The 16,553-nt window shown below is 47.7% G+C and overlaps 1 protein-coding gene across 14 annotated transcripts in view; it reads left to right on the top strand.

The window, feature by feature from the left end:
* The window catches only part of MSI2 (musashi RNA binding protein 2), a 255,942-nt gene extending 239,756 nt beyond the window's left edge, over positions 1–16,186 (top strand). For 9 of the 14 annotated variants that reach the window (XM_055794702.1, XM_055794705.1, XM_055794711.1 and 6 more), the window contains 3 exons: positions 7,205–7,413; positions 9,176–9,253; positions 11,372–16,186. In XM_055794702.1, coding sequence (XP_055650677.1) covers positions 7,205–7,413; positions 9,176–9,217 — 251 coding nt within the window. In that variant the 3' untranslated portion in view covers positions 9,218–9,253; positions 11,372–16,186. The remainder of the gene's footprint in view (positions 1–7,204; positions 7,414–9,175; positions 9,254–11,371) is intronic. The other 5 variants (XM_055794706.1, XM_055794709.1, XM_055794708.1 and 2 more) reach the window with 2 other exon arrangements.
* Positions 16,187–16,553: the final 367 nt, after the last annotated feature.

Raw genomic sequence — 16,553 nt, 5'->3', positions numbered from 1 at the left:
CCATTAACTTCAGCTGTGAATGCACAAAGAATTAGCTTTGGCCAAGCTATCTGTAATGTGGGTGCCGTGCTAGCTAATGATATTTATGAGGCTCTAAGCACTAATGATACAAGATTTGCATGTGGTGCTAAGTTTTCCCGCAGTCCATACTGGGGCTGGTTATTTAAAGCGTCAGCGTCACGCTGTGACTGCTGGTCTGTTAGTCATGCTGGCTGCACCATGGCCATTAGTGCTCATGCTTCAGGACACAGGGGATCCCCGAGGAAGGCTGCGATCTTCCCTGCTTCAGCCGCCATCATTTTACTGTAACATCCTCTGCAGCGTCGGTGCTTGGGCTGCTGCCGAGGCGGCACAGCAGGCTCGAATGCTTGGGTAACAGGTGATATTCCTTCTGGGAAAATCTCTTAAAATCCAGCAGTAAATCCCAAGTGACTCAAATTAAATGCCTCCAGACTGTGGCATCCTCATGACCCTGCTTTGCAGCCCCGCTGGACCCATCATGGGCAGAGGGATGGGTGGCAGTGTGTGAGGGTAAATAGTGCCTGGCGTGGCTGGGGTACCCACCCTCCGTCGGCTCACCCCGCCGGGCTGCTGCTGAGCGGCACCTGCCTGCCCTGTGCCCCCCAGCCCCCGCCTGTTGCCATCCCTGTCAGCGGCATTCAATGTTATTATATCATTTACTCCTTCGAGCTGGAAGATTATGTTTGCAGCATGTTATATGAATTTTTCATAAAGAGAGAAAAACAGCCTAATCTTGTGAGCTTTGAGTCTTGGTGGTGGGTAATGGCTTTGATTTAAAGCATTTTGTCTTAATGATGGTTATATTGAAAATTTCCTGCTGCTTTCAAGCACGTTTAGTTATTATCATAAACATTGATGGTAGAAATGCCTGCCAAATTGTGCATGGCTGTTTATGGTAGATGAGAGAGTCATCCAGAAATTAGAGCACTGGATCAACAAGTTGTCGGGAAGCCTGTTTGTGCAGAGAGCCGCCCTGGGGCCAGCGGGGCAAGGAGGGCTGGAGGAGAGCCGTGCTGGAGATGGCCGGTGCTGGCGTAGAGAACACTTGGTGTGAGATCAGGAGTGAGTTTCTGACGAGAAGGAGCTGCTCTTGAAGCCGAGGGGTGCAGAGGGAGGGCAGTCTCTCGTGCCGGCGGCCGTGCAGCGGGAGCCTCTGCCCTGGCAGGTTCTGGCATTTGCTCCACTTGTAAAAATAAACTGCTAACCTGACGCATAAAGCATGCATGTTCACAGAAGGGTATTTCATCTTTTTTTTCTTCTGTATACACGTCGCTGCGTTCCCCATGTGGGTTTAGATAACAGGACCTGCTTTCTGGGGAGCACCTCTGTCTGCGGCTGGGCTCTGCCACCAGCCCTGTCAGAAGGAGCAGAGCTGCCCACCCGCGCCATGCCCAGGGCCAAGGACCCCTCTCCAGGAGGTGAAGGCTATGGCCGAATGTTACTAGACAGGTCTTTGGAAGCGTTGGTTTAGTGCTGAGCAGCGCACCCTCCGGGGCGAGCGCATGCAGCCAGGGGTCCCGTGGGTCTTGGTGGGATGCGGGCGGGACGTGGGTGCCGGTGGGTGGGGAGAAGCTGGGGTGGCTCCATTCTGCTCCATTCTGCTCTCAGCTGCTCTCTCAAGTGCAAAATGTATTTCTAGCTGTGATAATGGGGCACTGTATCTCATCCTGAAGTACCCTGCTGCTTCTCAAAGAGGAAATCCAGTAAATCGTTGTGGTTTCTTTCGAACTTGAGGTTTTTCTTGCCTGCGCACCATGGCTGGGAAGGCAGGCACGAGTTTCTCTAGTTGCGGTTTGTACCGTTCCTCACCTTTCTTTTTCTCTTCTTTTCTTTTTTTTTTTTTTTTACTTTTGAAATACTCATATTTGTTATGTGTTAGAAAGAAAGCAAAACCACAGTAGTTAACAGTGAAGAGACTGCTGTAGGAGCCAGTTCTCCTCCTGTAGTGTTGGTTAAATCTTTGGGGTTTGGTGCTGTAGAAGAGGGAAACACATTGTTGCTGAAGACTGTGGGCTGTGTGCAGGGGACAGCGATCGTCTGTCTTACACACCTCTGTACGTATGTCACCTGCTTTGTTTCCTTTGAGGTACAACGTACTTTAGTGTTGCTTTGTCATCCTGACCATCAGCCCGGTACCGTGCACGATCCCCTTGCAGAACAGTAATGTCAGCTCACAGTGCTCTTCCCTCTCCCTCCCTCCTTCCCTTCATCATTCACGGCTGAGTTGAGTTTATCTGGGTGGGATTCCAGCATCTGACTTGTTGTGCTTTACGCAGCTGCCCTCTCCGCCCCCGCAGCGAGGCGCCTGGATCCTCATCAGTGTAATACGCCATTCGCTAAGGCAAATGTCATAATGAATCCTGACTTAGAAATTTCTCAAGAGTTCATCGGAAGAGAGTTTATCTTTCAGTTGTGACCTTTCTTGTTGAAGGCGGATTAATGTATGAGCAGGGTCTGTGTTAATGTGGCAGTTTGCAGGAGAAGGCACTTGATAAGCAAGCTCCAGCACGCTCCGTCCCAGCTCCCAGCAGAGCGTTTTGTAGCCCTGAGCCTCCTGCCTCCGCGTGAACCAGGTGTGTTTCAGGCTCCAGCTCCTGGCTCCTTTGACATAAATCACTTGTTGCCCGAACGTTGCATTGAGAAGCATCTGAAACGCACATTAGATGTGGATAAAGACAGCTCTGCTAAAGGATGCCAAGATGAGTTAGTAATAAAAAAGCCTTGCTCGCTGAAGCGCTGTCTTGAGGTTATGGATGCCTTTTAAAATTATCTCCAAGCTCATATTTATTTTAGCAGAAAGGCTTTTGGTGGATTCTCCTTTGAGGAGATGCAGCTCAGGTAGAGGGGAGGGTGCAGCGAACACACTGGGTTGCACCAAACACGTCCCTGGGACGAGACCCGGCACGTGGGCTGCAGCGGGGCAGCGCAGCAAACCCTGGCTTCGGCCATCGCAGAACCGGCCCACTGGGAATACTGGACGCAGGCAGTGGGGTGTGGCAGGGCACCGAGTCTAAGGTCCTTTTACCTGTTTCAATCCTCGCCAGCAGTGGTGTTTGTCTCTTGCTATCGCCTCTGGAAGGCGGAGGCAGCACCGATGTTTGTCACGGCTCTCCCAGCCAGCCCTGCAGCCAAGGTGCAGCTCTCACATTGCCAGCCGTGCGCAGCAGATCCCAACTCCACCATCACCAATGCTTTGCATTTAAAGAAAAGCCTGTTCTGGGGCTGCTTTGTGAACGTGCATTTGCTTCGGTGTCTGGCGCCCCATCTTGCTTCCCTTCATTGCCTTTCAGCAGGGTAGAGCCCGATGCTCCCCAGAGCCCGTCCCTCTGACCTGCAGGCAAATCATCACTTACTGGTCAAAATTCACAAGCTCAGAGCTTTTTCCATAGAGAGAAGCCACTGCAAATTCCAGGTGAGGCAAACAAGACATTAAACTTCCTCATTCCCATCGCTGCCACGTCCCTTGGCTGCTGTCTCTTGATCTCCGTCAGCACAGGAAGGAGCTTCTGCAACGTGGGGGGTGGGAGGGCGCTGGGGCTGAAGTAGATAAAAAGTTGGTTGGCTGTGATTTACAGACACATCTCATCTTTTCCACATCTCTCCTGACCTTGATCTGTCACAGGGCTTCCCGGTGACCCTTGGGATCGCAAATTATGTGCAGGGAAAACCCTTGAGCTGGCAGCCCTTAGCCACAGTCCCGCAGCTGTGAAAACATCCGGTGCGGGATGGGTTCCCGTGCAGTTGGCTGGCAAATTGGACCTGAACCTTTCGGAGGACATCACAAAGGGCTGCTTTGACTACCAGGACTTCCCAAGTGCTGGCAGTCCTTGGAAGGGGAGGAGATGGCCCTGCCGACCCCCCCGCTGACGCTCAGTCTGATGGGTCCCCCGGCAAACCAGAGTCGGGAGACACTTGGGCAGCTCGGGCGGCTCCTCTGCTGGGACCAGGCCAGAGGGCAGGCTTTGCCGCTGGGCTCTGCTGAGCAGCAGCAGGATGTGGCCCGTGGTTCCCTCCCCTCTCCTGGGACAGCACAGCCCCCTGACAGCCTTCCAGCAGCGTGCTCCTGCACTTCTGCCTTTAATTATTCCCTGTTATTACTGCAGGTGGGGGGGGGGGGGGGGCGGGGGGGGGCGATTCTTGGATTCCTTGCAGCCTGCAAGGCATTAATCTTAACGCTCCGAGATTCCCGCAAGCTTCCAGCAGCCGTGGCTCTTGGACAGCTTCTGCCTCCTCCAGCGATGGAGCTGACATTGGGAACTTTGTCATAAAAACACGTGTCTCCAAAGAGACCTAAATTTTTTTCGAGCACTGAAACAGTGTCTGGAGGATTTGGGGTTTTTTTCTTGTTTGTTTTAGTGTCAGATTATTCCAGGTTTGTGTAAAACAAATTTGTTTCTGGCTATTTCTCACCCAAATGCGTCGTGTTTTGCATGTTGGGATTGTTGCTGGAGGTCCCCATGGTGGTGTTGCAGAGCAGTGGTGGGAGTGCCTCTGGCTCCAGGTGAGCTGACGCGCAGCTTTTGTCAGAAGACAAATATTGAGCAGCTCACCAGGGCTGAGCGAATCAGTAAAGTGCAGTTTCTGAGGAGTGCTCAACCTCCTCGTGAATAAATAAATTCATTTATTGGGTTGGAGCAGAGCACCAGCTCTGTAGAAGCTTCCAGCCCTTTCTCTGCAGGTCTCCGGGCTTTGGCACGGGCAGCACGGAGCCGTGCCGGGGCATCCCCGGGCACTGGGGCGGCAGGTGGGATTTTGCTGTGCCCGTTTTTCCGCAGGCACTCCTGCAAGCAGCATGGATATTCACCTGATGTTCGGTAGATAGAAAATGACCTTTTTCTTACGTTACGCCCCCGCAATGAGAAGGACATCCCTCTGGATGCCACGGTGTACGTCTGCCCGGTTGGGCACGGCTCACGGGCATGTGTGCCGCTCCGTGGTGGCCGCGGTGGCAGGGGGCTCTGGGCATCGCGTAGGCAGGGGGCCGAGGCCGGTCCCCACTTCTGGCCCCGAGGCGGCACGGTGGGCTGTCCTGGTGCTGCCGCGGGGCTTTGCAGGGGTGTTTCACTGACAGGGTCCCCCCTTGCCTTGCCGCATCCCCCTGGCGCGCTCCTGCCTTGGCTCGGACTGGCCGACTGGGTTTTCTGTGACTTGGCAGTAAAACTTGCCTGCGTTTTATTGAACCAGAAGGAAGAAAAGGGGGAAAAAAAGTGCTAGCGTAGAGTAATAAAGGGCTTTTGAACATCTCAGCTGGATATTTTTCTTCATGAGTGAGAAGGCCAAATGTTATCTTGACATTTAATCTTTAATAATAAAAAAAAGGCGCTTTGTTTGCCAGTGAATTCCAAAATCTGTTTACTCTCTCGTGCCTTATCTCTTTTAACTTGCTAGCTTAGATGTCCTACTTACTTTCCCCTGCTACCAGTTCAGAGCTGCATTAAATCACTTATTTTGTAAGATTTACTCTCCTGTCATTGCAGAGCCAACAGCTGCTGGGTTGACTTTTTTTGGATGGGTTTATTCATTCATTTGAAAAATGGGGACCTCTCGGGGGGGCGGTGCAGGGGGAGGGGGCCAGGGCAGGAGAGGTGGTGGCCCAGCAGAAAACCCAGGCTGAGCCCACCGCAGCCCACGTAAGGTGCTGCCAGAGCCACACCTCGGGCTGCCCTGCGCTGCTCCCACCCCCAGGAGAACCCACAGCTGGTTGGTGTGGCTCTGCTTGTGGGCTAGTGGCTCTGACCAGTGGGCTAGTGGCTCTGACTGGTGGGCTAGCGGCTCTGACCAGTGGGCCAGTGGCTGAGGGTTACTGTGGGCTCTCAAACCTTACGAACCCTTTGTAGTGCTTCATGAAGACACGTGGGAAGTTGCATCCAGAGGAAAAGGCTGAAGAACAAACTCTTGGCACAGCCTGGAGCGTGGAGGTGCTGGGCTCCGCGGGGCAGGTGCTGGCCGCACTGGTGCCGGTGGCTGCCGCGGGGCAGGGGGTGCGGTGTTGGGCACCGCTGTGGGGCCGTGCCCTGGTGCTGGGCGCTGCCAGCAGCGGTGTGCCGGGGGGGGCGGTGAGGCGGTAGCTGGTGCGGGCAGGCGAGTCTCCGTGTGCTCCTGAAGGACCTTGCAAGTACCACTCAGGTGTAGCTCCAGCTTCCCGCAAGCCATTTCCATCCAGCTCCTCCTAGTCCGCTAACTTTTCTTTTGCATTGAAACTTCTTCCTCATAAATTTTACATCCAAGAGCAACTGTGAGAGATGCCAGAAGCCTGATCATCTAACATGCTTTAATATCTAAATTTATTCTTTAGTATCATTCTTATTTACATTGTTTTTCTGTCTCAAAAAAAAGAAAAAATAAAGGGAGGAAAAAAAAAAAATTTTCTTTTACTTCCACATTAGGAGGTGAGTTGTCATACACCCTCTGGAATTCTGGTTTTTTTTGCTTTTGATCTTTATTTATTTGTTTAATTTTGGTTGATGTCCCAAGCATGGTTTTGGAGACGAAGGTAGGTCTTCGCTCTCCAAATCAAAAGGAAAAAAAAAAAATTAAATAAACCAACACTCTCCTTGGTCATATTAAAAAAAAAAAAATTCCAAACTGTTCCATTCCATACCATTTAAAGAAAAAAACAAAACAACTACAATCAACTATTGAACTATTTCTACAGCTTACTGATTTAAAAGGGCGGGTTTTTTCCAAAAGTATCGAATGGATCCAAAAACGATTTTCCTAGATGCGATTGAAGTTATTTGCTGTCAACATTTTAATATCAATATTACCACAATGTGTAGTCTCAAACTAGTTCCTTTGTAGTTTGCATGGGATGTGAATGCTGTCTCGGCGTGCCCAGACCTAGAGAACTTGTTACTACTGCATGAGCATCAAGTCAGATGTTGAAAAATACCTATTATATTTTGTGATAATTTGGTGAAACTGAGCACCTCCAGTCTCTGGTTGCAGTAGTGTGTTGAATGATTGTTCTTTTTTTTTTATATATATCCATATATATATTTTTGGAGCTCTAAGCTTCGTAGTAGTACGGGCTGACTCTTATCCAGTACTTGCTCTCCTATCGCATGGCCTTGGTTAAGTGTTAGAAGTTGGGCCTAGGCTGTTTATTCTGGTGTTTGGCTTTGTAATAACGGTGCATGCCTGGCGTCTGGCCTCATACCCAGCTTTATTCTCTGCACACCAGTCTTGAATAGCTACAGTGCTCAACCGAATTTTGGCGCACCCGCTTCCCCGGCAGGCTCCAACCCAGCCCGACCCGGAGGCTTCCCCGGGGCCAACAGCCCAGGGCCCGTCGCGGACCTCTACGGCACGGCCAGCCAGGACTCCGGCGTGGGTAACTACATAAGCGCCGCCAGCCCGCAGCCGGGCTCCGGCTTCGGCCATGGCATCGCCGTAAGTACTGTGCGCACCGCGGCCGCTGCCCCGCTTCTCGGTCACGGGGCGGGGCGGGGGGTTGTCTCATTGTTTGATGACATCAGAGGGGGGGTATGTTGGGGGTTTTGTGGCTTTCTCTGGTTAACAATGACCTGACAGCGAGCATAGCACCTTGCTGCCGTAGCCTGCTAGAGCTGTGCCAACTGACTGTGCCGCTGCAGTTACCAGCTCGGCTGGAAACGCTTGTCTGCTGCCTTCTGCAGTCCAGGCTTGACGTTTGTCCAAAGGAAATATTTAACAATTACGGGCTTTAAAGCTCCTGCTTATTTATTATGGGCTTTATATCAGCCCAGCCACCCATCCCGGCTGACACACCCATTTGCAGACAACATACAAGTCCCTGTGCCCACCTAAACATGCACAAGGTGGCTCATTAATTGGGCTGGCAGGACCCCAGGGTGCCCAGAGGGACCTCAGGGTGCCCAGAGCCACCCTCACAAGGGCACAGCCACCCCACCCCACTCCCCATCGCCCACCCCTGCAGCGGCAGCATCCCCACGGACCAGTGCCAGCCACTGGCATTTGCCAACCTCCCAGGTCACCCCCAGCCGGCTACGGTGCCACTGACAGCCCATAAAACCTGCAGGTGGCAAGTGAAGCGCTGCTGTTGCGCCATCAGGTCGTTGGGACAGCCGCTCTTAACGCCGTGGGTCTGCCAGCTCACTAATGACGGGCGATGGAGATTTGCTTAACAAGGCTGCATGCTGGTGTTCAGAGCACACCATCTGACCTGTGTGTGTTAGCATGAATGTGGTTGCACCTCTTTGGTGGCTGTCAGTCTCCCAGACAGAAAAACTGTGACTGTTCCCCTTTTTGTTGTAAAATGATGAGGTTTTTGTATTTTTTGCCCTCCTGTACCACAAACGTGGCACAGTACAGAGGGCTCCCCTGAGTTCCCTCAGACCGGGCAGAGAGCTGAGCTCCTGGACCGAATGGGATGAGTGGGGGGAGCAGGAGCGTAGTGCAGACAAAGTTCCTGAAATTGTCTTGGGTTTATCACATAAGCAACCGGTACCCAAAAAGACCAACAATAAAAACACTGCTGCCTCCATTTGTGCCCTTGTGCCCAGTTCCCCCTGGGTCCTGCCCACGGACGATCCCTTTGCATCAGTCCTGGTATCGACCATGGAATGTCCTTGCTCTGCTAAGAGCTGCATCCATTTAAACTGCCGTCTCTCACCACTTACAGCACCTCGTTTCCATTTTTCACCTAAAGAAAAAGGCCTGTTTGTTCTTGAAAACTTGGGCGCTCTGGCCCTGGCAGCACCCCGATTTTTCAAGTGACAGGGTACAAGCCTGCCCACCCAGATTTGTCTGCACTAACACTTCTCCAAAGGACAATTATGTATTTGACTTGCAGATTGGCAGCCTCTTAATTTCCCCAATAACTGCAAAAATCCCGTAGCTTTTTTCTTTTTTTCTTTTTTTTTACATATATATTTATTTAACACTCTCCATTTACTAACCCTGGTTTAAAAGTAAGGAAGGGACAACCCAGAGCTTATTTTTGCAACTGGGGGAATGAAAAGATGATGGTCTCGGAAAGGTACCCGCAGGGTTCAGCACACCGAGTCACCAGTGACCAAGAACAGCTCTCGGAAATACCTATTCATGCTGGCAACACAGTCTCTCAAGTCCTTTGATAATTTCTTGCCAAAATTAATAATCAGCTGTTCCCATGTATAGAGCACTGATGAACTTAACAATTGTACAATTTTAGGGACCTTTGATTGCAACGGCTTTTACAAATGGATACCATTGAAACGTTACACATGGTTGGTTGCCATCTCACTTGGAGGTATTACAGTATATACCATTTGTACTTTGTGCTAAACTACCATCTCCCCTATATTTACTTTAAGTGAACGATTTTTTATCTTCATTTCGTCTTTCCTTGGCCTTTAATCATTCCTTTCTGTGATTTGTGTTATTTGAATCAATCTCAGGGGCTGGAAACTGGAAGAGAGATCAGGAGCTAAACTCCCCAGAAGTCATATTTTCATATTGGTGACACTTAGTGCAGTAATTTGGAGAGCCAACGACCCCACGGGAAAACCAGCGATCCCAGAAACCGGTGGGGACGCCACCAAGGGCCAGCTGGCAGCATCCCGGTGGGGGTTATAGATCTGCTACCAGTGCACTGATCTAAAAATAGATGAGCCCCACCGCTTTATTACAGAGAAAGCATCATTCTTAATTAAGTGCTGTACCAAATATTACAGCTAGAAGATAACATTGTAACTAGTAACCATAGAGCAATTATCAAGATTAAAAAAAAATTAAACCTAAGCAAATTAAATTAAAGACATTACCTGAGTAATGCATCCTTGGATCGCTGCCAGTTTCCTACCCTTTGAACTAAGCTCAAGTTAATTAAATATTTAAATATTTTTTTATTATTTTTTGTTGTTGTTGGCCTTTGGCATATTCATCTTTGCAAACAAATATTCTGACACTGAGAACAGAGTAGACGAGAAAAGTCAAGTTAGTGAAAAGTGGCGTTTCCCCCCCGCCGGTGCAGTGCAGAGCTGTCGGTCCCTGCCCCGGCCGTACCAGTGTGACGTCCCCTCCTCTGCCTTCAGCCCAGTGCTGCTGATGGGTGTCACCTGCTCCGCCTCCAGAACCCACACATGAGCTTAGCCTTGCAGTTAGTCCAGGGACTGGGAGCTATGAGAAGCATTTGGAGGCTTTAAATTACATAAAAATAGATTTAGACCTAAATACTAGTGGGTCAAGGGGCTTTCTGTTTACTCTTCATGTACCCACATACACCCAGGCTTACCTGAAACTGCTTCATCAATTGATCTGCTCCACCGAGCAGTATTTTTTATGGGAGAGAAAAAAGCAGCATAGGCACTCTTGCTTTAATCCCACTTATTATTTGCACGTATCGGTGGCTGTTCACAGATCAATTTGTCAGAATCCTTCGTGTTTTCTGGGCCACCACCCTTTGTAATAACGAGGTGGGACATGAGGCTGGCTGGAGACCTAAGCAGAGCATCATAATTCACACTAATAACGCTGCGATGAAGGTGGCATTCATCAGATTAACGTATCGTAATCATTCTGCACTTACCACAACACATCACACTGTAACCATCATTTACTGTCCAGGACCAAGACTCAAACCATTAATGACTTACAAACAGAAAGTGCCTTTAATGTTGCTCATTACTAATTGAAATAGATTTTTGAGAGGAGGAAATGAGCCTTATTATTAATTCCTCAAGGACCACCAAGTCTGAGATTTCTATCGCGGCAGCACATCCCGAGGCATCTGGTCCCGCACCGGCTGCCCGGGGCAGGATGCAGCCAGGGAGGATGATGCTGGGGGAGCTGCGGGTCCCCAGGGCAGGGACCAGCCCTTCCTGCGGGCTGTGGGCTGCCGGCAGGTCCTGGCCCCGGGCGCAGCCCTCTGGGGGTGGGTGCTGGATGTCACCCCGAAAACGTGAGAGCACAGGGTGTGCGTTCCTCGCCGCCAGCCCCCAATATTTATTTCCATCTCAACATTAAGCACCGGCAGGGAGGGAACATTAGAAGGCAAATCCTCCATTATAAAATAAATCATGCCTGCTGCAGCCTACCCCTGCAGAAATTGAGAAATTGTTGCCTTTCAAGTAGTTCAGCGGTGCCTTTAGAAAAAAATGGTTTTTACCAAAACCATGTAAACTCCTGGCATAACAGGTGCCCGAGGAACAGGTTTGGTCCTTCGGATTGATCCATCAGCGTTTTGCTGTCGCTGGGCAGCCAGGGTGGTGTGTGCCCGGCTTCGCCCTCGGTACGGATCGGGGCACGCTGCGGCCGCACAGCGCTCACAGACGCTTTGGGGGGGCTGTGGTGGGGGGTGTTAAAACCCCCAATGGACCCGAGCTAACTCTCGCTCTCCTGTGTCCCATGTCTGCCGTTCCCCCCACAGAGTCTCTCTGGATGTCCGGGCAAGACGGGGCGAAGTTTCTGAGCGGGCCCACGGTTGGATGATCTCATCAGACTTTGAGCACTACATCATCACCGGCAACGCAAACAAACTGGAGGTGGCACTCGACGGACTTAGGTTGTTTAAAAATCTCTCTCATCATCTCATGAATCTGCTGTACTATAAAAACAACAGCTTTTAAAAGTATGTATATAAAACCCATTTCTTGTTCGTTTTATTTTCTGGATGGGTTCCCCCCCCTCCCCCTTTTTAAACCTCTCCAAACCACATTTTTTCGTAGCGTTTTGACATAGTCTCGTAGCCACGTAGTTCTAATTCTTTGTGTATCTAGCGAGAGCCTAACCATAGTGTAACTGTTTATATTAAGGGGTTTCTTTCAGTTATCTTTCCCACCTCCCCTCCTTCTCCCTTCTGTTTTACGTAGTTGTTGTTGCTTAAAGGATGCTGAGATGGTGACAGGAGCCGCAGCCGCTGGTCCCGGCTCTGCGGCTGCCGAGGGTGGCGGGGGGAGCAGAGCCGGCAGCGGGCAGGGCTTCAGGGTGGCCTTGCAGAGCGCGGGGGGCACAGGTGAGCAGCAGGTTCTCTAGCCCTTCTTTTCATTTGTGGCATCTTCGTTAACCTAATTCTATCTATTTTCGGCAATAAGGCAAGGACTACAAACTTTTTGTGCGTCCTTTTTCTATAAGTGCTTTTTTTTGTTGAAAGAGGTGATATAAGGTTTTTTGAAATTGTGAATTCTGAAAAAAAAAAATACTGTATATACAATTCCATTAACTACATATAAACTATTAAGAAAGAGAAATACAAACCTATTTTTGTGGTGGAGTCAGCCTAAGGCAGTTTCTCTATGAAAATGGAAGAAGAAGAAAAAAAAAAAAAAAGAAAGTTTTAGACTTTGTGACCAACTGCCGGAGCTGGCCCGCGGGAGTTAGGTGATGCACACACTGTTCAGCTTGCTCCGTAGGCGTGGTAGACCTTCCAGCTCTCCTAGCGTCATACCAGCATCTTCGCTATCAGACGTGCACAGCTTACAAAGGAACAGTCTAGTGGTATTTTTTTAATTTAAAACCTGCTTTTCCCAAGACTGAAAAAGAAGCTACGATTTTCCTATTTATTGCATTTACGGTTCAAAGCACACCTTTTTTTTTTTTTTTTTTTTTTTTCCTTTTTTAGTTGTTTTAAACTAGATCAACTCGCTGTCCAGTCATTTCAGCTGCCCTGGGCACCCTGTGCAGCCCGGGCGGAGGCGAGGTCCCTCCTCCGCGCTCGCCTGCCGCAGGCAGAGCCGCTTTACAGCTTGCATCGTTACCTTTTTTATCCATTACCTTCTGTATTAACAAATTAGGAAAGCAACTTTTGGTTGTGGTTTTGGTTTTTTGGTTGTTTCTTTTTTTTTTTTTTTTTTTTTTTTTTGGGAATACCTCAGTGCTACAAGTTTCACCCTAGAAGCAACGGAAGATTTTAATTTATTGTAGTTGTAAACAGAATTAAAAAAAAAAATAAAGTATAAAACATCATTGCACTGTGACTGGTAGGGGAAAAACTGACAGTTTCCTATTTGCACATGTTTAATATTTGGCTGTTATATATATGGTCCTCTGTTGGGGGAGGAGACTTATGAAGGATATTTTTTAATTTAATTTTTTTAATATTGGTAAATAGGCCTGCAACAGCAAACTAGAAGTACAACATGGTAGGTGGCATTAAGAACATACTGTAGTGTGGATATATTTCTTCTTTTTTTAACGTAATATTGACAAGTTTTATTAATATTTTTTTAAATTGTTACGTTTATAAATTTGGTACTTTAGGTACAGCCAGTATAAGACACTGAATGCGACATTTGTTAAAAAAAGCTGCTGCACTCCTATTTTTGTAAATTTTACTAACAGGTAGACTAATGTAGACATTCAATAGACAAGGTAGAGCAAGGCATCTTTAACAAAAACAAGGCACCATACTGCTAACTGAAAGGAGAAAACCTTGTTTTTCTTGTTTTTAAAAAAGAATCATGCTTTTTATGTAATATTTTAGGTTTTTTTCTTATTTCAGAACAACCAGGTTTAAGCAAAATGCTGGACGCTTTTTAAATATTGAGACTTGATCAAGTAATTAAATAAAACAATTCTTTAAAAAATAAAAATGAAAAAAAACAACAAAACAAATTCCCTGTAATTCAATGTACCGTCAGGGAATTTTTTATTGATATTTTGTCAATGTTGATGATGTACTGTACTACCAGTTGGTTTTCCTCTCCATTCCCTGTCACCTCATAGAATATTCTTTGTTGATCATTGTTGTATGTTAATAGTGTATAAAATGGCTATCTTGTAAGAGTGCTGTCCTGATGCTAGTGTAGTGAATTTTTCCCCCCCCTCTTTCTCTCTTCCTCTTCTAGTACATATTGGTAGGTGTATCGTAATTAAGGTTAAAAATTTAGATGTAGTTATTCAGATTTAGGACCAGTAAGGATAGAACTTTCTCTTATTTAAGAAAAAAATGCTAATAATTTTGGGAAGGTTTTCCTTTTCTTTTTTTTTTTTTCTTTCCTCTTTTTTTTTTTCTGTTGTGTTTTTGTTTTTTTTTCTTTTGCTGATCTGATGCGGTTTCAACTAACCAAAGGTCTCACAATGTTAAAAATGCTGGCAAACTTCTAAGGCATTTGTAGATCCCCACCCTTGACTTTGAAAAGGGGGATGTGCCATACTACCTTAAATGCTAATGCTAGATATGCAAAACTGGATTTTTTTAATTTATTTTTTAAAAGAGGGAGGCACGGTATATTAAAACGATTTTACTAAGAGAAAAAAAAATATTTTTTTAAGAATGCTCAGAAGAAATTGCTAATCTGTGTGAATATGTTTTAGATGTTTATATACCTTTTGAGAAGTCCCAGTGGCCCATAGCACAAATGTCGTGGAATCCGATATGTTTTGATGTGGCTACCTAGACTAAGGTTCACGTTAGTCCCCCACTCATCTAGAAGTCCATTTCGAAGGGGGTTTGGTTGGTTTTTTTTTTCCTTCGTTTGTTCGTTTTGGGGGGGGGGGTTGTAAATTTTTCAACACAAAGGTTCAGCTCCACCTTCTTTGTTTCAGTCAAGCCCAGCAGGTGAAGGACCCTGCCGAGGGCCATTGCCCCTTTCCTTTCCCAGGGTCTGGTACGGCCGCGCTGCCCCCGCAGTGTCCCACCGAGGGCGATGGCCATCGGGTGGGCAGGGGGCACCCACAGCCTCTCCCAGCTGGACCCCCGGCACGGGGGACCTGTTCAGAGGAGCTGTAGCAAGCCACAGGAGCTCGGCTACCCTCCCCCCTTCGAAATAAAAAAAGTCCTTTGTGATTGGATTGGCTTGATTAAAATGAAGCCTGATCTGTCCTTTTTTATTATTATTTTTGTCCCTTTTTTCTTACACTTCATAAATGTTCATTTTAAGTTGAATTTGTAGCTTGGACTTTAAGGTAGCATGGCTCTCTTTGCTGTAAGTTTATTTTTTTTCTCCATTGTACAGCAGCGTACCACTGGTGAATGTTACACATCTTGCTAGGCTAGTTAAACCATTGGGTAATTGTTGGTAATAACGACCTGAAAGGTGTTCGGATTTCTTTTCTTCCCTGCTCTGAAGCCTAGGATGCTGTTTTCATCTGTAGTGTGAATGAGGGCTAGCGACTCCAGCCACAGTTACCTTCCTGTTTTGTTTCTGCCATTCACTCAATGCAACATAATCAATAATAAAGCAATATAGTTTACTACATTTTTACTGAAGGCCAGCCATGGTTATGTATGATATTGCATATGAAACTGTTTACAAAAAAAAAAAAAAAAAAAAAACAAACAAAAAAAAAACCAACACTAACTCATAGCTGTCTTTTATGCTATGGAAATGTCTCTTGGGTGGAATTTTCCGAATTATTTTTTTTAGCGGTTTGGTTTGTTTTTTTAAGCGAAATAGTTCAAACAGAAAACTGAAGTTAGTGTAAGGTGAAGAGACAGGATGCATCGAAGACACACCGGCAGATCCCGGTCTGCGCACAGACACTGTAGAGTTTCATACGTACAGAATCCAAGTCAAACCCATTGCCGCGTGCGAACACTACGTGAGGAGATTCTGTAAGCTAAGCAATACTTTAATACTGTAACAAAAATTACCAAAAAAAAAAAAAAAAAAAAAAAAGTAGTAGTTTGAGAAAGTAAATCCTCGTGATCGGTTCTCAGTTCCCAAACAGTCTGACTGTGTTGTCTCGAGAGAGCTCCGTGCCCGAGCGGGGGGAGCCCCGGGGGGAGCGGGGCTGGCCCGTGCGCCCGGCTCTCTGTTCTGTACATACTCGTAACACCACGCGTGGGCTCGTGTGTCGCGTCGACCGTTGTAGGTAGCACATCCCCGTCATTCTCTGTTGTACGAGGTCTGAACTCCATCAGTACTAGGATGCAAGTCTAAGCATTTCAGGTGGTCATAAATGTACCTAAATAAACTATGGCACAGTGGCAGGCCTAGCCCTTCCTTTTATACTTTAGTATGAACTGATGAGAACTTTGGTAGTGACTTTTTTTTTATATATATACATATATATATGTATCTATATATATCAAGCATCTTTCAGGTCTCTGTGTATGGCTTTCTAAAGCCCTGTTGTAAAATACTATGTGGATGGGGGTCTCTCACATCACAGATGTGGAAAGTATAATTTTATATTTGTATTTTCAAATAAATAAGTTTGTGAAAGGTTTCCATCCTCTACTGTGGTCCAGAAATCAATGTGTTTGTCTGACGAAAAAATACAATAAACTGTTTTGAACAGATCTGTGGAGTCCCTTTCATTGGGGGGCCGGGGGTGAAATGTTTCTAACCGGCGGAATAGCGCGCAGCCCCATCACCCCCGTGCGGCGGGGCTGGACCAGCACATCCCCTGCGCAGTGCGCCCAGTCCAGCCCCTTGGGCATCCCTGCCCCGGGACCGTGGCCTTCCCTGGCGAGAGCCCGAACTCAGGGGGCTATGGCAGCACCCTGCTGCGGATGCATCAAATTGTTGTAAAAAATGACCCGGCCCAGGAAGTACCGGGTAAGGGACATCGGTGACACGTGTCGCCATCTATAACGGCTTTCCGTCACCCCCCCTTTCCTAACGCATGTCCGAGAGGTGCCCTACAAGCCCTGACAGAGGGGAAGC

Source organism: Falco peregrinus, chromosome 2 (assembly GCF_023634155.1).
Source record: "Falco peregrinus isolate bFalPer1 chromosome 2, bFalPer1.pri, whole genome shotgun sequence".
In the NCBI taxonomy this organism is placed as follows: domain Eukaryota; kingdom Metazoa; phylum Chordata; class Aves; order Falconiformes; family Falconidae; genus Falco; species Falco peregrinus.
The sequence above is the reverse complement of the archived record's forward strand: the minus strand, read 5'-3'. Positions and strand labels throughout refer to the sequence as shown.